Source organism: Polyodon spathula, chromosome 3 (assembly GCF_017654505.1).
Source record: "Polyodon spathula isolate WHYD16114869_AA chromosome 3, ASM1765450v1, whole genome shotgun sequence".
NCBI lineage: Eukaryota > Metazoa > Chordata > Actinopteri > Acipenseriformes > Polyodontidae > Polyodon > Polyodon spathula.
In genome coordinates, this window is record NC_054536.1 from 56,961,382 (window position 1) to 56,984,140 (window position 22,759).

A 22,759-nucleotide genomic window follows, 5' to 3' on the forward strand; every position below is an offset into this window, starting at 1 on the left:
GACTTCCACAACCTGATCTGGATAGTGCTTTTTGAATCAGATCCGAAGAAAGCTTATAAAGTCTTTATGTGTTTTCAACTAATGTAGGAACGCGTCATTGCCAGACGTATCTATATGGACAGGTTCTGGATGGTGTCCAGGAGACTCCGGACTATCCCAGGTCTCTGGACATCACATAGTCTATATATCTGTATTATATATATATATATATATCATATATATATATATATATATATATATATATATATATATATATATATATATATATATATATAATTGCAACTGAATAGTATGTATCTATACTCTGAAACACAATGGGAGATAACTATAAACATTGTATTTATTTAGTTGTGATTGTGTAACTGCTGGCGAGTCTCCACCGTCAGGCAAAATTAACGTAAAATTAAAATTGAGATTCACTATTATAAATGATTGGTTACTAATAGAAACCTAAATATGAACTTATATTGAATAGCAATAGATACGGTTTTTATATCTTTACTTGTCGCATATGAAAGAATGCATTAAATTAATTGCGATCCCTTTTGGATATTCAAGAGGCACCCAAGGTGAAAAGACATAATCAGCCTTAGTTTGTGCTTTTAGACAGTTTAGAGACTATTTCCACCTTCAAAGTCGACTTGCCCAGGAGTCCTTGTTTTTCTTTTTTTTTTCTTTTTTTTTTTTTTAGTTTATTCTTCAGGGAAAATGTTACCTGCAGCCACACGATTCCACTACCATGTCTTCATACTGCTTATACACAACGTTATTGCCAGAGTCAATGTATAGAATACTGATGGGGCTTAGTTTCGAAGGCACACAACAACTGGGCGGTGTAGAATTGGGGTCCATTGAGTTCATTAGCGTTTGTATTATAGCGTGGTTTGTTGGCTCTAGGTGCGATCTGAGAGGAAAGTCACACACGCCCTCACAGTGATACGCTTCATAGTCCAGTGGCGCTATGATCCAGTCGTCCCACCCAAGCTCTTTAAAATTTACATGCAACGGTCTTTTACTGCACCTTGACTTGGACTTTTTACCATGTCGCTTTCCATGGCGGTTAAAGGCAGTCCTTCTCTTCCGCTTGGTTTTGAACCGAAATTCACTTTTATCTTCGGCATTCTGAGAAGACTTTATTTTTTCTTTAATTTCGCTAAAGAGGTTTTCTCTTTTCTTGGACCTTGTGAACACCACCAGAATCGCTTTCTCTTGCTGCCGACGCTCCTTCCTGCCGAAGCCAAGGCTCCTTAAGTCCACTTCTCTTTCTAAATTTGCCATTAGCTGGAAACAGACTTGGTTCTTGTGTGGTGAGTGTTGGCGGTTTTTAAACATTCCCCAGACATTTAGAACTTCCCATCCGGGTCTGCGAGCATCCTGCAGATCAAGAGTTATTGAATCCAGTAGCTGTTTTGAACGACAGGGGAGTAATTGAATACCGTACAGACCTGTGTGAGCCATGTGGAAATCCCCGGGCACTTTTCTAAATATCCTTAATTCAGCTCCCACTAACTCCTCTTTGTCCGAAAGAGTTGAGACATCAAACAGATACGTTTGTCTTCGCAGAGAAGAGTGCGAGAGATCGTCTGCAAGATAAAGAAATAATTGCAGTCAAATTCACTTAGGAGTGCGCAGGAAAAGTGACTACACATTACAGAAACATAAAGACATCGCATTTATGTTGACTAATGCTTTAGTTATGTTTATCATAAACATGTATTATAAATATTATATACCACTCAAATTCAGTGCCCGCCTAACAACTTAAGAGAACTACAGATCTAGTTTTCACATCGTAAGGTTTTTCTTTTTTGTTTGTTTTTGTTTTTAAAGACGGAGTTTGCACTGGAACAGAAGTTATGAATAAATGGTTTTGCAAAACTATTTATAAATTATATCAATTTCTTGCAATAACAGAACAGCAGGTTAATGTGCATATGTCAATCTGTGTTAAAGTGATCACAAAAGGAAAACAGTACTCAAATAAATGAACATTTTATATGCATACAAATATAAGGATTAAAATTGCTAGCTGAAATGCAACAAAAAACATATCAAACCGTTGGCTGTCCTAAGAAACAGTCAAAAAATATTGATTTGTGTTAAACAACCGTCTTCGTGGTGTGTGCTACTATTTATTGTTCACGCAGGTAGTTAAGAACTATTTAACAACAACTTTGAAACTTGAATTAAAAAAATGTCAGAACATGAAACTACATAAGTTATGGCAACTAATGCATAAGAAAACACGCGGTTTTCGATAAACCGTTGCAGAAAACAAATTGGTTTGTATATACAGGGAATTGTGTGGCTTTCAGTGTTGTAATCAAGATCAGATTTATTGATGTCCCGGGGCTATAGGGTTACATATCTTAAGGACTATTTATTGTAAGAGACATTTAATTTAAGATCAGGGCCGCTGGAGGTGCAGCATGGCTTCCATACAATTTCGTTCAACGGCTTCTAGCACCCCCATTATAAAACAGGGTTATGTGTTGTAAACCCCATTATCTATCTATCTATCTATCTATCTATCTATCTATCTATCTATCTATATCTATATATCTATATCTATCTATCTATATATATATATATATATATATCTATCTATATATATATCTATATATATATATATATATATATATATATATATATATATATATATATATATATATCCAGTTTCGTGTTAAACCTGCAGCATACCGGTTGTAAAACATGTCATATTCCTTATTGAACCTTTACGTTTTGCAGCAGCCTTACGAGGCTGGTGTCACGTTTGGAAATTGGCTATTTTTGTTTGCTGTTGCATTACAGTGGTCTTATGTGGTCTCGTCAAACCTTAAGCAACAGAGATCTGCCCCAACGCCACTTGGCAAATGGGTGATGCCAGGAAAGGTCACCCAGTCTTTTCCAGACATGTAAACACTAATGTCACAGTTACGTAAACAAGGACTGATTATGGGCGAGGAATCGATCCTTTCACATGTAATAGGATTCTACAGTGGTTATAGTTCTTAAAGGAAAACAAATTGTCTAAGGAGCCGAGTCACAAAGTTTCTCGTTTTTGTTTATTGTAGTAAAATCACCAAACTGACACTCAAAATCAATCTATATTTGCTTTCAAAAAATAATAATAATAATAATAATAATAATAATAATAATAATAATAATAATAATAATAATAATAATAATAGGAATTAGACCTATTTAAAGGCGGAAAGCTAAATATTTTAACACTAGTATCTATTTAATGAAATACAAAAAAAAAACTTAGAAACGATTGGGGATGCCATAACTTTCAAATGAATTCATTTTGTTGCATTTAAGTATCAATAACAAAGGTAACCTGCTCATATGTAGTTTTATATTTTAGGATATACATTTTGTGCTGTTAATATTTAATAACCCACAATAATTGCAACATTATCGTCTCATTCTGTCATATGTTAACAGGTGTTTCCAGTTCATTTTGCAACAAAATTACTCACCTTTATTCACAAACACGATTGTATGTGCCTTTATTGTACAGACCGGCATTATTCATCACCCTAATAAAGTAATTTGGTAGGGGAGACCTGCGCAGTTGTAACACGGGACGGTTGTAACACCTTGAATTTCTCCAATGAGACGCAAGCTAGAGTGCCATCACTCACTCAGCACATGTTCAATTCAGGTCTCTGTCTGTCTGTGGAAGAGGAGCTGTGTGTGCCAAAACCCTGAGCCTTTATCTACAGTAGTAGAGTACTTTTTCCCTCCAATTTTCTTGTTGTGATATATACCCGTCTTATCAGTTTATGCATCCAGGCTTTTAGCATTCTCATCCCTGATCTCTGTACTTATAATTGACAAGGGACTAGAGACATAAATATTGGCTCTTTAGTCTTGTTGTTCTAACGAGAAGCAAACCTGTTGTTTCTTGCTGGAACATGACGTTTAGTAATGACTCCCTGGATTGGGGCCAGTTGTAACACGTGTTACAATTGACCACATACACTATTAGCTGAACTATATTTGGGCATATGAATCTTGCACTGAGGGAAACAAAATGTTCATATATTACAATTGTGACTCAAAATGAAATATTCTTGCTTGATAAGGCCTATCATTTTAGGGCTGTTAAAAAGTTTTAAAAGTAGGACAAGAAAAAAAAAATGCCTATGTGAACATTTTTTTTTTATTATTTTTTAATAAAGATATTCAGTTTCTGAGTTAAATAAAAAACAAACATATTTGCTTCATGTGAAAAAAAAAATGATCTTATTCAATAAAACATTCAATTTTCGAGTTAAATGAAATGTGATGTTGTTTATTTAATTATTCTTCACAGCATGTTAATACTGACCATAACCCTGGCCATTGGGTCAACTGTAACATCGGACACCTTACATTTCAAGCCCTCTTGACACACACACACACACACACACACACACACACACACACACACACACACACACACACACACACATATATAATATATATATATATATATATATATATATAGTATATATATATATATATATATATATATATATATATATATATATATATAGGAATTTTATGTCCTATCGATCCCTACCAACAGGACAGATGTCTACATTGTAACAAACAGTAGTTTCAGACCAGTTTACTCGTTGTTTAGTAGACACGCATACCTCTCTTTCCAAAAAAAAAAAAAAAAGAAAAAGAAAAAGAAATGTTAAAACTGTTCCGGTCTCCTCTACTATCAAAACGAATGTTTAGATTTGATTTCTTTATTTGATTAAGGGCAGTATTGCGTTCATGTGTTAACTACCTTCAACTGTTTAAAAAAAAAACCGTATATTTGAAATATGCTGGTTGTAATGCTTTCACCAATGTTATCGTGTTAATGGTACTAAAACGATAGCATTACACGCCCAAGAACAGCTAATTCTCCGGTAAGTAATGCGCTTCACAGAAAAAGAAGAACACATTATTGACATGGTTATTTAGTATTTTGTTTGAAAAAAAATAGAAAGATTTAAAATGCCTTTTATTAGGCATAGTCAAAAATATAATTTATCATTAATTAAAAAAAAAAAAATACATATCCCATATTATACTACATAATAATTAGATATATCTTCAAACACATGTGGCACATGAAAAAAAATATATATATACTGAGCCTAATTATTAAGGGGGGTTGTGGGTTGTGTTCGATGACAAACCAGATAGAAAATCAATAAAGACATCTGCCGACAAATTAATAACGCCGTAAAATTATTTGCGCATTAATAATAATAATAATAATAATAATAATAATAATAATAATAATAATAATAATAATAATAAACAGCCTTGTAACGTTTTCCTCAAAGAGGTTTACAAGGACTGAAAATTGGAAATAAAATAATGCTGCTAGCGGGCCATAACATGGAATCAAACAGGCAGAGACGCCCTCACTCTACACACTAGCAGCAGAAGAACAGATTATAATTTCTACAATTTACACTTTCAATGTTATGTATTTATATAGCGTCTTTCACAGAATCTCAACGCGCTTTACACGCGGTTAAACAAACATATCTACAGTATCGAGACATAATGAACATTACAAAATAACAATAGACTACACAGTAATAATAATAATAATAATAAATAATAATAATAATAATAATAATAATAATAATAATAATAATAATAATAACATGTGAAAGATACTGCGCACATATCTTCTGCTGCCCTCTGTCGCTGTAATTGTCTCAGCCTATATCTTAAACACACCGCTTAAACGAGAGCAGCCATGCGTCTCAAAGTTAAATGGGGAAATGATTGTGGTCATCCTGTCGTATTTATACACGAAGTAAATTGGTGTTGGTGAAATACCTCTGGTAATACGACCAAGTAGTGTGAGCAACGTTATAACGTTGCCTCTATTGTACTATGCTTCGGACGTCGTCCTAGCCTGACAGGACATCGATATGGTAGGCCTATATAGAAACGAGCTTCTGATTAATTTGTTTCAAAAGGTGTCAAACAGTCCCGCGCATGCCGGGCAAGAGGAAGGTATCTTGCCTGTAGTTAGTGTTTAATTCCGCTATACTTTTTTGGAGAACGAATCTTTGATGCTTATTAAGCTATGTATTAAATTTGCCTTCTACAACCAACATAGCACCCTAAACGTCACCGGCATGAGTTAATTGCTCTCAATTAAAAAGGTGTTTCAATCGATTAATATCCATCGCTAACATCCATCTATATCTATATTGAAAAGAAGCAACATTTGCAAACAGTCACAGTCCATAGTTTAGTGTTTTCTCTTATTTTCACAATATTGTACTTATACCCATTTCCGGCCTTTTTTTAAAGCAACGAAGAGACAGAATTGTTACCAGCTTAAAATACTGCTTATACCAGCTTAAAATACTGATTTTTGAGTACCTGCACTTAGAACTAATGTGTTGAATGTAACACAGTTCTGAGTTCATACAGGGACAACACCATTTTGTGTTAAAATTAACGAATCACAGCACAATAATGCGCTTTTCTCACACGATACTGCATTTACACACGGATTTATGTTTAAAAGACACATTATTGTGTTGTGGTTTGTTAATTTCAACACAAAATTGTGTTGTCCCTGTATGAACTCAGAACTGTGTTACATTCAACACATTTGTTCTAAGTGTGATATATTTAAAATAGAATATTTTGAATATAACATGATATGAACTATTGGCCATGTCTTAATTTATATTTAATATGAAGTGCCGTATAGATAAAGGCAATTCGTTTAATTACTAGCGCATTAAAAAAAAAAAGTGTAGTTAAATGTTCTGGTAGTTAAGTTCTATTGGCTATTTTGGGAATGTTTACACAGTATATCGTGAATGGTGACGACAAATTACCCTTCTGTAATTATTATTATTATTATTATTATTATTATTATTATTATTATTATTATTATTATTATTATTATTAAAAACTAAAACATGAACTTTGTGAACATGAAAAATGACATTTACGGAGATCGAATATATATATATATATAATATATATATATATATATATATATATATATATATATATATATATGTGTGTGTGTGTGTGTGTGTGTGTGTGTGTGTGTGTGTGTGTGTGCGCGCGCGTGTGCGTGTGCGTGCGTGCATGTGTGTGTATGTGTGTGTGTGTATGCTTTATTTGTACAGAGTTATTAAACAAAATGAAACCATACGATTCATCCATTATATTTAAATTTGAAAATAAAAGAACGAAACCACTACTGTATGTTCGAACTAAGGCTTGTATACAAAAAATAGTTCCAAAAATAATATCAAAGAAGTCAATACGAGTATATATATATATATATATATATATATATATATATATATATATATATATATATATATATATATATATATATATATAAATAAAAATAAAATCAAATCCGTTCACACAAGCCAAACTCCCCCAAATACGGACACTGGTATTTTTAAACTTTTGAATGTTAGTTGGTAACTAGTTTCTGATGTCTAACTTCGTGTTTTCTATTTCTTTACTTGAACCCAACAGAGTTAAATAATAAAATTAGATTGGAACCTTCTGTTTGTTTCAGTTGCTTGGAGCGTCTGGTCTGCATTATTGTTTTTATAAGGGTTCATACAAATCGAATACAAGGTCACCAAATAATTAACAGTTGTGAATTCCCTCCTTACCCATTAAAATACTTCCCTGCTTATATTTCATTTCCCCTTTGCCAACGACAACATTCCCAGTGCAAAACTGCTCATAGTGATTACATTGAATTTAAGGGTATTACATCCACCTCGCCATACTGCGTGAACGCATTTCACACGTTTAGAAATATTAATGATATTTTGCTTCCATAACGTGAACGCTGCAATGGAAGCAATATCAGAAATGCGTTATAGACCCGCCTATAAAGGTGATACATAAAACTGCAGTTAGGGCATGCATATAGATACGAAGTGAATGTGTCTAATTAAATACCATACATTTATATCTTTCAAAGATTCTGTGCCCCATATCATGAAACGTGTATGGGTATCTATCCAGAGAATTATACAAACTAGTACACAAGTATATGTTAGTTTATGTAAAAGATAATAATAATAATAATAATAATAATAATAATAATAATAATAATAATAATAATAATAATAATAATAATAATAATAATATATTTTTCTTAAATTGTTCCTATCACCCTTTCACTCAAATAGGTATTTCAAGTGAATCTACGTATAAACTGTAAAAAAAAAAAAAAAAAATCACAATTACATTGTATGACACATTTTGTTTTATAATCTTGATATTAATATCAAAATATCAACCAAAAACTGTTTTTTTTTTTCGGGTTCTGCAAACATGTACTATATTCCTTCCATTTCAATCCTTTCTTTCATAATTGTCATCGTTTTCTGTGCTAGTTCGGATGCTTGGGGGTCCTGAGGCCAGCGAGCACCATCTGCGTTTTAATGAGTTACTTTAAGTGCCAAAAGTAATTTTCCTACATTCAGCTAGTTCTTGTCTGATCTTGCAACCGTAACGAACCTAAATCTGCAAAGTTTTCTCATCTTTAATTTTCAGATAATAGCCTTTGTTTTGCAAGCATTTCTCAGACTGGAACATTGTTTACAAATATATTTCGTTTTCTGTTTATGAGCCCAACTATCACGCTAAACAACGATGTGTTCATCAATTATGTTTAGTTGTTCAGATTGGTCATCTTTAGGATTTAGGAAAATCTTCACATCTGTAAATGTTATATGACAAGATGTAGATATATACAATATATCTGTAGATTAATATATATATATATATTATATATATTTAATATATATTATATATATAGATCCTATAATAATATATATATATATATATATAATCTTCTGATACACTCGACTGACAAATGCATGAGTGCGTTCGTTTCATATATTACAATATTCTCTTGTTTAATTTGGCATTTAACTCCAGCGGGACCCTTGGTTAACAGTTTGTATATGATGTGGTTTTTAAAAAAAAAAAAAAAAAAAAAAAAAATTGCAGATTCGAATTTATGATGCTGCGTAAAGTGAACTGAACTATTACTTATCGAGTTTGGACCATATTGTCTGCATATGAGCTCGGGTAAACTTTTACAGAAGGTCTGTTCTGCAGCAAAACTCAATTTCGTCAATTAAAGTGGCGATCACACAGGGAGGTAGGCACTAAAACAGTAACCACTTCAGAGGAGCGGAAGTTCTTTACGTTTTTGGTGATGTGCCATTGGCTGGGCAAGTTCATTATGGGAGACAATATTTGATATGTTATGACATGAACACTCAATTAGATCACTGAGTTCAAATACTCCAATCATCGGCTTGATGCTAAGCAACCCTCAGAAGGTCCAGCACAAGGTCACAGCCTGTGACACATCAAATCAAAATCAGACGGGAAAGTGAGGCTTTTTCTTAATCAGACCAGTTTGCTCGGTTCACAATTCACTCCTTAAAGTAGAACCTTTTATTTACTAACTGGAAAGAATGTCTATGTAGTTAACTGATAGCTTTTATGACTCTACCCAAGATAAACTTTACTTACATGCCCTCATTTGTGTCTGTGGATTTACTTTGTTTGTGTTTATTTATTCTTTGTTTACATGCTTTATACTGTCAAATGATTTAGTTACATCGTTTTGTCACCCATTGATTCCAACTTGGTCACAAAACATAATAAACAGACCAATCGTATTATGTTTTTTTTTTGTTTGTTTGTTTGTTTTGTTGCATTAAAATGTATTTATGAAATAAACAAAATTATTTTTTCATAGTCCAGACGTACTTTTTATATTACATATCGTTAGACAGCTTCCGAATACACGAACGAGATGATATTAAAACAGTTTTAGAAAGGAAAAAAGGAAAAAAAAATACTGCAATAATAAATGTATCTACTGTTCTTGTGTGTATAATGTGTAAAATTAACACAGAATGTGAACGATTAAGGAAAATACCGACTGTGTTAAAAAAATCTATACAAAGTTTATTTAAAAGTTCTAGTTGAGAACAATCTAGCAGTCTTTATTCATTGCATTTTTTGATGATTCGCTATATACACTCTTAATAAACAGAATAGTTGTATGTGTTTTAAGGGTCTTTTTCTATCAGATGTAGGTCACTGTCTGGTAGACTGCAATACATCCATAAATAATGCAATGTAGGCTGTAGGATATGGTGTGGAGCTACATGAAGAATCAATGCGTGCGAAAGGAAATGTTTTCAGTTTCAGGAAATCATAAGTATACACCTTTAGTTGCATGAGCAGCGCTGTTTCTATTTAGATCAAAACAGAACCCCTTTGGGGAAACAAGGTAGTTTTTTTTTTTTTTTTTTTTTTTTTTTTATTGAAGCTGGGGACTAAATAACCCAGCTCATATATCTACAAAGGAGCCATGTGGCTTTTGAAAATCTGGAGGGGTATGCACAGAAATCAGCATGAAATAAAAATCCGTTATTTAAACCGTTAAATATATATATATATATATATATATATATATATATCTATATATATTATATAAACTAGTATATATATATATATATATATATATATATATCAACAGCTAATGAACCCCACTGACTCAGATAAAATACCAATGGAACTTTATAGCAATGAAGTGGAGGCAGGTTGTTGAGAATATGATTGCATGAATATGGGGGTAAGGGGAATGCATTTTTCTGCTTTCGATTAGTCCGTTTCAATTAAAGTGTTTGCCTCACTAAAATGCCAATTCGTCTCCAACAGATTTAAAAACTAAACTTTAGGATAATTAACTTTTATTTGTACCTTACCCAGATGTGAACTCCAATATAAATATATAAGTATTATACAATGTTCGATTTGTAAACAAGGCAAGTAAACAATTTAATATTACCAGTTGTTATAACAGTGATGACGCAACTATGGATTAGGGTATACCAGCTGTTTGAAATGTCGTGTACGATTCTCTAACAATTTTACATTTTTTTTTTTTTTTCATTTGCAGGTCTGTTAAGTAAGCAGTAGTTTATATGACAACCAACCTCTCCCGCTGATTGTAAAGTGGATACTTTCTAAACCGATCTTTAATCTGACTTTAGAGAATGAGGCTGTAAAAAAAAAAAGTGTAATTAAATCTTTGAAAAAGTAATTCACAAAACAAAAACTGGGTCCGGCGTAATACCGATAAGGGCCAAACCGATAAGGAACAACAAATCTTTGCTCCTAATTAGTTTGAACTTTATATTTGTCTTAATTCATTTTTTTTTTTTTTTTTTTTAAGGGGGGGGGGGGGGGGGGGGGGTTGTTTTGTTGAAAGGTTTGTACTGCATTGTGTATAATAATGTGCATTCAGTGTAGGGGATACAATTGTTTATGTTGAAGCTTTTTTTTCTGTTTTATAGTTCCTGATTTGTATTCATAACTGACATGCAAACATCAATAATAAAAATGGTTTTAAACTTGCTATAAAATGTAGTGTATATATAATATAATAAAATACTTAAGTTTAGACCAACCTTGTCCTCTGTCCACAAAACTGGTTATGGTGTTAGCAGACTTTGAAGACCGGAAAAAACTTGCGTTTATCCCGAGTTTTTCAGCTGCAGAGTAAGTCCTATAAATAGACAACATATACTCGTGGGGCACAACAGCACAGGGCTTCATCGGATCTTGGTGATGGCTTTGGCTGGTAGAAGATGGTAATATCTCTTTAAGAAATGTGGCTGCCTTCCTCCCATCTTTTGGCATCCTGCCCCCCTTGTTGCTTCTCGGCACCGGAGAAGGGACGATAGCAGCTGGCTGGATACAAGGTAAATCCAACAGGCAGGTAACAAGGAGGACGGCGAAGGCGGCAGCTCTGAAGGCATCCATGCTAATCGTGTCCCAAACAGAATTCAAATAGCTCTCCGCTCTGTGGCCCCGGATTGACCGCTTAATGAAACGCAGCGATGAGAGCTACAGACTTTACCACCAAAAGAAAACTGCGCTCCTGCGAACAGCGGACTGCTCAAGCAACGCTGTGACACGCCCACTCACGCACTGCCGTGTACTCATTTATTTATTGGTGAACCAAGAGCCCTCAATAAAGCTCCACTGGGACAACAGCACGTTCACACGGGCTAGTGAGCTTAGATATTATTTGAAAGCGACTTATTTAGTTGCCATTCTCATTAGCAGCACATTAATTGCTGAAAGGATAGTAATTCCAACTCACATGACCCTAATAAAGCATTTTTCCAACAGGCATACTGTATTTAAATAAATAAATGAATAAATAAATAATTACGCCTTGAATCATAATTACTATGAGTTAAGTAGCAGACAATAAGGAAATAGTCTTATTCTTGTTTTATAACCATACAGATATGTGGTTTAAATGAAGTACAGATTGGTCGGTACAGGTCTTCCAAATAATTATGGTAATTTGTCAACATCAGCAAGAAAGTTTTTTTTTTTTTTTTTTTTTTTTTCAGTATGTCTGTAATACATGTAGGATACCAGTAGCGTAAACAACTTCGATGGTCTACCCTCGTCCTACATTTTGAAACTATAACAATTTAAAATATTGCATGCTTAGTCTTGCTTAGTCATTTAGAACTAATACTTTGACTCTTTTTACAACTGTACTGCCCTCTAACGGAGACATACATTCACTGTATTGTAGAATACGTCAATTTCAACTGAGCCTCGTTTAATTCCATAGCTAAGCAATTCCCAAATTTTATTGCAACTAATTGAAGCTTCAATCAAAACCTCAATTGTGGGTGTATGGACTGGAATGTTGTGTCTTGCTTCCCCCAATTTCTTGTCCTCACCTGTCAAAGAACCTTTTTCGTAATAAATATAATAGGGCAATCTACATTAGCTACAGGCCTCTTTTATGTGCCTTTATACTTTTCAATTTAAAAAAAAAAAAAAAAAAAAAAAAAAAAAAAATTGAAAAAAAAGTCGATACAGCTCTGTGAACTCTTTGGAGAAACACGCACGCGCGCGCGCGCGCGCCGCGCGCGCGCACACACACACACACACACACACACACACACACACACACACACACACACACACAAATATTGAAATCCCATAGCAATTGGGAAGCAAGTTCAATTTCAAAACCCAGCCAGTTCCAGTAATACTAAAAACAGTTGTGTGGATCAAGGCCAGATTATTATTATTATTATTATTATTATTATTATTATTATTATTATTATTATTATTATTATTATTATAGTTTGTAATGTTTACAGAAAATAGCTATAAAATCTTGTAACGATAACTAAATTGAAGGGTAAATAAAACAATCACGCCATGAAATGTTTGATAGGCCTATTGTAACAATGCAGAATAAGAACATGTTCGATTACAAAACAACATTGCAGTTTAATAGTAGGCTGCATGCACTTATTTTTGCCATCAGAAAGGCATCCACCTTAACTCAACAAACCCCCTTATGAGCACGTTCAGTACACACTACCTTGACCAAAATGTCGCTCAGACCATCTGTGTGTGCACCGTTGTAAAATAAAGGTTGGTTGACAGTAAATAATTCTGGGTGGCAGATGTGTAAAGTTACCCTTCATTCAGAATAAAATGAAGTCAAAACACAAAGGTAGCAGATATGTTGGTTACATGCAGTATGGTTTAACAGTAGAACTGAGTACACTCTGAATTTAACAATAATTAAATGCATTATTGTGCTTACAAATTGGCCTACACATTATAAAAATAACATTTTAAATTATTATATTGTGTGAAGGTTGCTAGTGAGTTCTGGACAATTGCATGAGACAGAGTCCTTTTCATTTTATAATGTTTAAAAACTTCTATTATCAATATAAACGATTAAAAAAAACAAAGCAAAAAAAAACAAAAAAAAACAGTGAGGCTTGAGAAAAACACATTTAGACAAAACGTTTTGAATATGAACAGCCGTGTTTTAAACTGATTATGGATCCGACAATGTCAACATTGGTATAGAGGAGGCGCATTGGTGGCACAGATCACTAGTGTCATCAAAAGTTTACATACCCCAATGGAAATGTATAATTTCTAGAAATTTCTCAAAAACAAATAATTATAGGGAAACATATTTTGTAGCAAAAGTTTTGTTTTTGTGGATGAGGAAAAAAAAGTTGCAAGAAATAGATGTCTACAATTACTTATTTCAGCAATTTTTTTTTTGTTTTGTTTTGCAAAACTCCAAAAATGCTAATTCAGAAGTATTCATACCCTGACAAGGAAAATTAAATGAATAGCTAGGTGAGGCACCTTTAGCAATAATAACCTCTTTAAAACAATTAGGATATTTGTGAATAAGCTTTTGACATGATTCTTTAGTGATTTTTGACCATTCTTCAAAGCAAAATTGTTTCAGTTCATTCAAATTCCAAGGACTTCTCTTGTGCACAGCCTTCTTCAACGCATACCAAAGATTCTCAATCCGATTTAAACTGGGACTTTGACTGGGCCATTCCAGAAACTTGATTTTATTCTTCTTTAACCATTTGGAAGTAGATTTTGATGTGTTTGGATCGTTGTCTTGAAACGTCCAGTTTTGCTTTAAACCAACTTTTGCAGGGGAGGGTTTCAGATGATTGTCCAATATTTTTTGGTATACTTTGGAATCCATTTTACCATGTACAGGAACTAAATTTCACTTGCCATTAGAGGAAAAACAGCCTCACAGAAGGATATTACCACCCGATGGTTGACAGTAGGTATGATGTGTTTTCTTTGTATCTTCACCAGACTTTCTCCAAAAGTAACGACTATCAGCATGACCAAATAACTCGATTTTTGTTTCATCACTCCACAAAACCTTTTGACCAGAACTTATATCCATCACTCAAATGCTGTTTTGCAAACTCCTTGTGATGTTTTCCTAACAGTGTCTTTTTCCTGCTTGTACTGTAATTGAGCGAACAATTGGAATCCTAAAAATTAAATTCCAATGTATGGATGTCTCTGGGGGACACTACAGTACACTCCTCAGAAGGTTAGCAATATCATCCTGGCTTCTTGTGTTTTACATAGCATAGCTTGCCATAATGGATGTGATGTTGAACTTACAGAGGAAACATTACAGGGTTTGAGGGAAGCAGATGCTGAACTAGAAGTCCCATTTTCAAAATGCCCTCCGTTCACTTTCGCAAACGCAGAGGTAATCATAAAGGGAATGTTGAATCCTTATTGTTTGTAACCTTACTCCACCCACTGTGCTTTGAATGGCTGGACTCATGATTCACTATTTGATGTGACTTAGCCCAGGTATGAGACCCAACTTCTAAGTCACCTTTTTATGCGCTATCACAGTGGTTTGCTAATGCTGTCATTTTTGCCCGATGGAAGCAGCTGCGCCCATATTTGCAAAACAGGGCATTAAATGTTTTATTCGTAGGCACACCTGGCGCATAGTCATTGTATTTTACTTATATATTTATTGCTGTCAAATGCCTTTGTAATGTGTTTATTTTGAAAGAAAAAACACTATCTGGCAACTTTTCAAGTTACATGTTTTAGCATTAAGTTTGTCATGGTTCAAATTTTCCTTCCCCGCCCCTCCATAATTTATTTATATATATATATATATATATATATATATATATATATATATATATATATATATATATTCATAATTACATCTGCATCAACATTATTTTCCTCCCCTTCTGGTTTACTTGGGTTTAGAACAGCAAATATGAAATACCAGTTTACTTTAGACATTTCTTGGGCATATTTTTCTATATTGGTTCATTAGATTTACAGCAAAAAAGAGAACCAATAGGAATTAAGACTGTTTGGCAGTCAGTTGCTATTAATATTTAAATTTGAACTTGGTGTGAACCATTTATGGTACATGTGGCCATGTATCCTCAGAACAATCCTGTAAATAATCACTCTGGCAGAATGGATAACTAGTTATTCATTAAGTTTTGAAATTAATAGCCAAATTAAATCACCCAGTTCCCTCCACCAAACTCCCAGCAACTCTATAAAGTTCTTTGGACAAAATTTATTTTTTTTTAATACACATATTGTCAAGACTTACCAAGAAACAGTTGGACAAACAGCCTTCCTATACACCACAATTATGGTAGAATTAAAAGCAAACAAAAACATCCTATGTACACACATACAGATGTATGTAGGTATGCATGCCTGCCTTTACTGTACACCCTTTTCCGATATGCATCCCAAGGGAGGTTTAATAACATGTCTACAACAGTATAATTTCAACAAGTGAAACCAATATAGTTGGAAGGTTACAGGGTTAGATTTTGGACTGAGACATCGAGTAGAATGCCAACATGCTTTACAAAAAAAAAAAAAAAAAAAAAAAAAAATACTAATAATCTGGGTTCGTGGAAAGAGATCAGAGACTAAGGATATATCAATGTTTCTATGAACAAATTGAAGTTAGATTTGTTTTCATTGGCCAGTGTTTAAAACACATAACTGGTATTTTTCTGCTTGATTGTAATCATTTGATTGTAAGGAAGAGGAATATTTTCACAGCTTTTCTAGTTCATGTTAAACTTAATAAATCAATTATTTTGCAGGCAGGTCGCACCATGGGCTTAATCCAGTTTCCAATTAAAAAAAAAAATAATAATCACCTTACCTTTTCAGACATTGATGTTTAAGTTTAAGATCCATTGTGGACAGCAGTTTCAACTTGAGCTGCATAATGGATTTCTACATGCAGATACATCCATATTTACAAATGATAACCTCATTCCTTCTCAAAGAACAAGGGTCACCACAGGATAATATATACTGCGTCCGCACAGAAGTAAATGGACAAGGGGAGTGAACTGAGGCAAATGAGTGGAAATACTTTATTGGATCTTGCTACTTTATTTTAATATAATGGAAGGCTTTGTAATGCTTTATAAGTAGAATAAACTCTTAAAATCACTTTAGTTCTCACATTAGTAGTTGCAGAGTTGTCTGTATTCAAATGAACACTGGAGGAAGAAACTAATGAATATCACCATGAGAATAATGAAGGGAAAACTGCCAGTGTAAGCACGACGAGACAACTTCAACGAACTCAGATACTGAAAGATTTTTACATTTTATTTTAAATACATTAAATGAGAATACACAGAACACAAGCCTCATGGGGAGGTCAATTATCCTCCAGGCTTGCTTCACTTCTTATTCCATTCTGCCTTCTCCTTCTTTTCACAAATCACCTCCTTCACATAAGGTGTTAAGTAGTTTCCATCCTATAAAATAGAATGCAATGTAAATGAATGTCTCCAAAATGAAATGTATATTTATGTACATGCAGATCACTATACATTACAAAAAAAAAAAAAGTGTCATATTAAATGGTGGAAAACTCATCCAATAATATACAACTTATGTCCAGGGGATAACCTTAAGTTACTTCTATGGATTATGCAACAGCAGCTTGTACAGGTCATCATTTCAATATAAAAACACTATCCTTAAAAACACAATTGTACATATAACAAAAAGACAAACCTCTTCGTATTTTGTCCACTGATCTTTGGGCAGGATCTGCTGTTTCATAGACAAGTCAAGTGCTCTCTTGATACGGAACATTCTGTCATTGTACACGGGCTCTGGGAGCCTCTTCAAAGCCTCTTTCACATCATCATCCTCATACATAGTGTCATCTCGCATTAGTCCTAATAGAAAAAGAATTTGAACTTATTTTAGCATTCTTTAATGTATAACACAGGCCAGAAATGGTCAAGTAAAACAAACATCAATCTGTACTACAAACAATGACTTTACACAAGATCAATCCACAAGCATGGTGCAGGCTGATGACAAACAAAACACTACAAATGAGGAAATAAGGTTTACATATTAGGTAAAAACCCATCTCGAGGCAAATGTATTAGTTAGACCTACTGTCTTGATGACTGAATTCTGAGGCATCAGCTAAGAATTTAAATTAACAAGACAGAAGGTCTAACTAATGCATCCTCTGAGATTAAGAGGCTTTACAAATCTGTACACCAAACAGATTTTTAAACGTCACATTTTATTTGTTTGTTATTTTTACTGAGTAAATGCTATTAAGTAATTTATGTATGCTTCTTGATTGTTGATCGGGTAATTGGTTCCTTCTTGACTGTGAAATAACTGACAAGTGTTAGAGGAGATTGGCTGAATAAAAAGCATTAGTATGGAGGAATGTAAAACCAGCTATTTTAGTGGCTTTATATTTGTACTCCAAAAAAGTGATTTGTTGGCATTTCAGTACACCTGTAACAGCAAATTAACTATTGGTTGCAACAAAGTAGCATACCTAATGCTACAATCAATAAATAAAATGGGAGAATAATGTTTCCCAATTTTTTATGTTGCAACCTTACAAAATAAAATAACACCCTGATACCACAATGTTTCTCATGTAACCATTTTTTGTTCTACGTTATCTGAAATGTTCATTGTTAACTTGATTAACTTAATTGTATGAACTAGATCGGTATCAAAAGTTTAACAGCGTAAAGAAGGTTCAGATTCTTAATGATTAATAACAGGTCTACACCTAATAAAACAATTTCTTTGTTTTAAAACTCAATGGAATATAAATCAAATTTGAACTATTGCAGTCCTAGAAAAACACTAGAGTATAAACAATCAAAATCCTTAAGGAATCAGGAAACCTTTTGTAAATAGGTTGAAATATCTATATATTGCCATGTTCACATGATCAGTACGTTACTGTGAGCCTCCTGACTTATTGTACCAATATATAATTGTGTGATGAATTATGGTGCTCGTGAAAGGCAATACACTTAATCTGCCGAGTAAGAATGGCACTTAGCCCAGTCTGGGATAATTTTAAGGAGTAGTTCCTTCGCTATGCCCCAACCAACTGATCTTGCCATCAAAGATGCACCTACAATTGTTTAGTAAATTCATTAAGTCTACTGCTGCTCTCCAAGGCTAAAATAGTGCCACTAAACTCCTCGTTACAAATTGGGGTCAATCTCAGGTCAGTAAAAGAAGTGTAACGTGGTAACGTACTGCAACCCTTCAACATATATTGCAAATTAATTAGTATTGAACTGGCTTTTCTGGACTATGTGCTGTGATCGGTAATCAGACATGTCAATAGGAGAAAAAAGACAAATGTACTTACCAAGCTTGTTGAACCCTGCAGCATTGTAGTACCACTTTCGAAAGCCAGACAATAATCGGCCTGTTGCTGACACTGAAATGTAAAATATGTCCATAAGCTTACTTCGAAAATTCAATTTTGTTTGGAATATAAATCTTTTTTATTTTTTTGCTGATGGATAATAATGTTGATGGATGCAAGGCTGTTTTTCTTACAATGTAGTGTTTTCAAAGGTATACGCAGCAGTTTAATAAATTAATAATTGATAAATCGCATCCTTTAATTTTGAAATAGATTTTGCATTGCAGTGAGAAAAGCTGCATGACTTTAAACAATTCTGGCAGTCACTCAATGGTGGCAAGAATAGAAAAATTCACTCAAGTAGGATGCACAAATACTTGATTAGAGGCAATGGGCATTAGGCACTTTACAAACTCGTACCAACCCTAAATCCACTCTTAACTGATCACAGGGGGAAGAAGCTGAATGATAAGTTGGAAATCTGTACTCTATTCCTTCAAATTTAAGACTCACTACTAACACTTTTTTTCCCTCAAAAACTGCCTGTCTTAGAGTATAGTGAAGCGTATATTTAAAAAAACAAAAAAACCAGGGAGATATCAAATAATGCAGAGGATTCCTCCCTCAGAGGATGATGACTAGGAGAGATTTGTTGTTCTTACAGACATGCTAATTTACAGTAAATGCATCCATTTGATGTTTTATTTTTTCCTCAAATTGAAGGTGGGAAATTTGGGCTGCGTCTTAAATTCAAAAGGAAAACAGTTTTTACATTTTTGCATTTTCATTGTAATTTGTGTTTTTAGCATATATATTTGACATACAGGCATTTAAATGTTCTGAGCCTTAAAGGGACAGTCCAATTGGGGATCTGTAAGATTGATTATAAAATGCAAATGATAGATAGATAGATAGATAGATAGATAGATAGATAGATAGATAGAAATAAGGTATCGATGTAGCAGGTATATTTAGTTGGAATCATGCCCGCAGTTACTGCAAGCTCCTGCAGATACTGAAAGGAATGCTAATTACTTTATACGTGTGAATAAAAAAGAGAACGCAATGACTTCGACACCCTAGAACGCTTAATCGAAATAACCAGCCCAGGATGCTAAAACACCAACCACATTTTTTCTTTAGGACTAATCAAAGGACTGTCTATATTTCTTTTGTTTAAATCCAAGACACCTGTCCACTATAAATTGGCTTTGGCTAATTAGTTGCACTATCTACTGATTCTGCGCTGCTATTTTAAACCCAAACCTACCAAGTACGTTCTCACAATAAACGTCGGTCTTTAAACCTACAATACTGCCCTCTTGTGGCATTTAGTGACAACAATAAATACTGTGTATAGGTTTCTTATGTTTCATTATATTTTGATCACGTTGTTTCATAAATTTGCGACATTACTTTTCACGGTATAAGGAAGCTCCATGACAATCAAATATATCAATGACACTATGGGATTATTTAAAGTAGACACGTATCGCTTCAAAGCATCATTTTTGTTACTGATTATCCTTCAGTGTTTGGACTTTATGAAGGACACAGTGTTAACCATGAAGTCATAGCCTGGAAATACTACTGAGGGATCACGTTTTAACAGAACAGGGTAAATTCAGTTCTTAAGGACGTGACTTTCAAAAACACAGGCTGAAGCATCGAAATGATCGGTGGTTTGGCGGCGTTTCTTTTCTTTCCAGAGTTGTCGATTCAGTTGTTTAGGAAATCTACACACAGTACAGTACATCACTTTCAACTTAAGTAGGGAGTTTAAAATGTATGTATTACTGCATGTATTACATTGATACCAACAGAAATACTAACGTATTACTTTAAAAAAAATGTTTCTGTTTTACGTTGAAACGTCCTGGACTTGCCGAGTAAGAGATAACCTGGGTCTCCCCTAACAATATACACATCTACAAACCTAATTTACGTAACCTCAATTTATCAAAACTTAAATACATACAAGACATGGTAATTAGTAGCATATGTGCTGTAAAATCGTCTAGGTCCAGCGTGGCAGTTTGTCAAATACGAGCAGTTCAATAGGAAACACAGTTTACCCTTACCTGGTGCCCTCGCTGCCATCTTTTCTGTAAATTTCTTGAGATGGATTCTGGGTAAAGGAAATCGTCATATGACGAATTTTTCCTGAATGCATTCTGGGACACGATCAGATGGGACTGAAACTATTCAACAAACTTTATTAATAGTTCAAACGGTGAGACATTCGAAAATTTAGCGACCGATGCGGTTACAAAATACATTTATGTATTTTTGTAATGGAGTACTATATGTACAAATAATGAACATGTTGAATGTTTGTAAACAAAACAGCACGTTGCAAGTGCATGTTTAGTTTTATATTTACAGATTGTCACGGTAACACGGTAAGAAGAACTTGTTACAACTGACGCTGTTTGTCATGAATGTAAACAAACTGGAAAGATAGCAAGGTATTATTTCCTGCCGAGTACATGGAACATGAACAAGGGAATGGCATATCAGATCGAATAGTTTGTAAACATGATATCAATTGGAAATGTAAAATAGAGGTTAAAACACTGGCAGTGAAAAGGGTTTCCACTGGGCACTACAATTAATGGAACTTTATTGAGAGAATAATTAAATACCGTGCTGTTAATACCCACTGTCAAAGTATTGGTTTTCTAATGTTCGTCACCTTTGAGCAAAGCAGAACTCTGGTGACCAGTTGGGATTCCAAATGTGACCAGTTTATTTTTAAGCAATGTGATGAAAAACAGCGAATCCCTGTTTGGGCCAGGGTTCACGCCAAATAACAAAAATTGCCTGGTCCCTCTCTTAACGGTCGTTCTCTCACTTCTTCCCCCTATATATACCCTCAGGGGGCCGTGACCAACACCTGGATCAGTCAGTCGGATCCATTCCTCGCGACTCTCCGGCTCCCACCATTTATGGAGAGTAGCAAAGAATGATGTGTTGATCCCCTGTCAGCCACAGGGGACAGATGGGCAGAGCCCAGTGGTGCAGATCCCCCAGGCAAGGGGCTGTCAGGAACAGGATTGGAAGGACCAATTAGGAGGGGGCAAGAGGGAACTGTCAGGTGTCACAGGCTCAGTCTGCATCGGGTCTGCTCCTCAATAGGGAGCCAGCCTGTCCCGGTGCAGGACCACCTTGCGCCCTCTTAGTGGCAGCTGCACCTGGTAAACCACTTCTCCAGTGCCTCCAGGAACTGGCAGGGCTCAAGCCAGTCACTGTCCAACTTTCTCTTGGGGCTAAAGATACACACCAGCTCTCCAGGGTTGAAGTGGCACCCTCTAGTCCTGAGGTCATAATTCTTCTTCTGCTGGACACCAGCAGCCTGCAGCTGGTCCCGGGCGAAGCGGTGGGCTACCTCCAGCCGGTCCTGCAGGCTCTAGGCGTACTCAGGACCCGGGGGCATCTGGAGGGCGGCCGAAGACTATCTCCGCGGGTGTGCGGAGCTTACACCCCAACATGAGCATGGCTGGAATGCAAGCAGTGGAACCTTGTTCTGCTGAGCAACAGACCAGCAGCACAGTGGGCAGGTGGGTGTCCCAATCATTTTGGTGGTTAGCGGTGGTCACAGCCAGCTGCACTGCCAATGTGCGATTGAAGTGTTTC

General features: G+C 34.7%; 2 protein-coding genes across 2 annotated transcripts; both read right to left on the reverse strand.

Annotated features, from left to right (window-relative positions):
- Window positions 1-288: 288 nt before the first annotated feature.
- Window positions 289-11,973, reverse strand: LOC121308456 (growth/differentiation factor 6-A-like). The gene is made up of 2 exons (XM_041240873.1): window positions 11,514-11,973; window positions 289-1,583 (listed from the first exon to the last, which is right to left on the reverse strand). Exons 1-2 carry the CDS (start codon window positions 11,866-11,868, stop codon window positions 712-714), a joined length of 1,227 nt encoding a protein of 408 aa, XP_041096807.1. The 5' UTR covers window positions 11,869-11,973; the 3' UTR covers window positions 289-711.
- A 5,086-nt stretch (window positions 11,974-17,059) lies between these two features.
- LOC121313223 (cytochrome b-c1 complex subunit 7) lies at window positions 17,060-21,292 on the reverse strand. Its single transcript, XM_041245550.1, has 4 exons — window positions 21,205-21,292; window positions 19,124-19,195; window positions 17,488-17,654; window positions 17,060-17,225 (listed from the first exon to the last, which is right to left on the reverse strand). Exons 1-4 carry the CDS (start codon window positions 21,221-21,223, stop codon window positions 17,148-17,150), a joined length of 336 nt encoding a protein of 111 aa, XP_041101484.1. The 5' UTR covers window positions 21,224-21,292; the 3' UTR covers window positions 17,060-17,147.
- Between the last annotated feature and the right edge of the window lie 1,467 nt (window positions 21,293-22,759).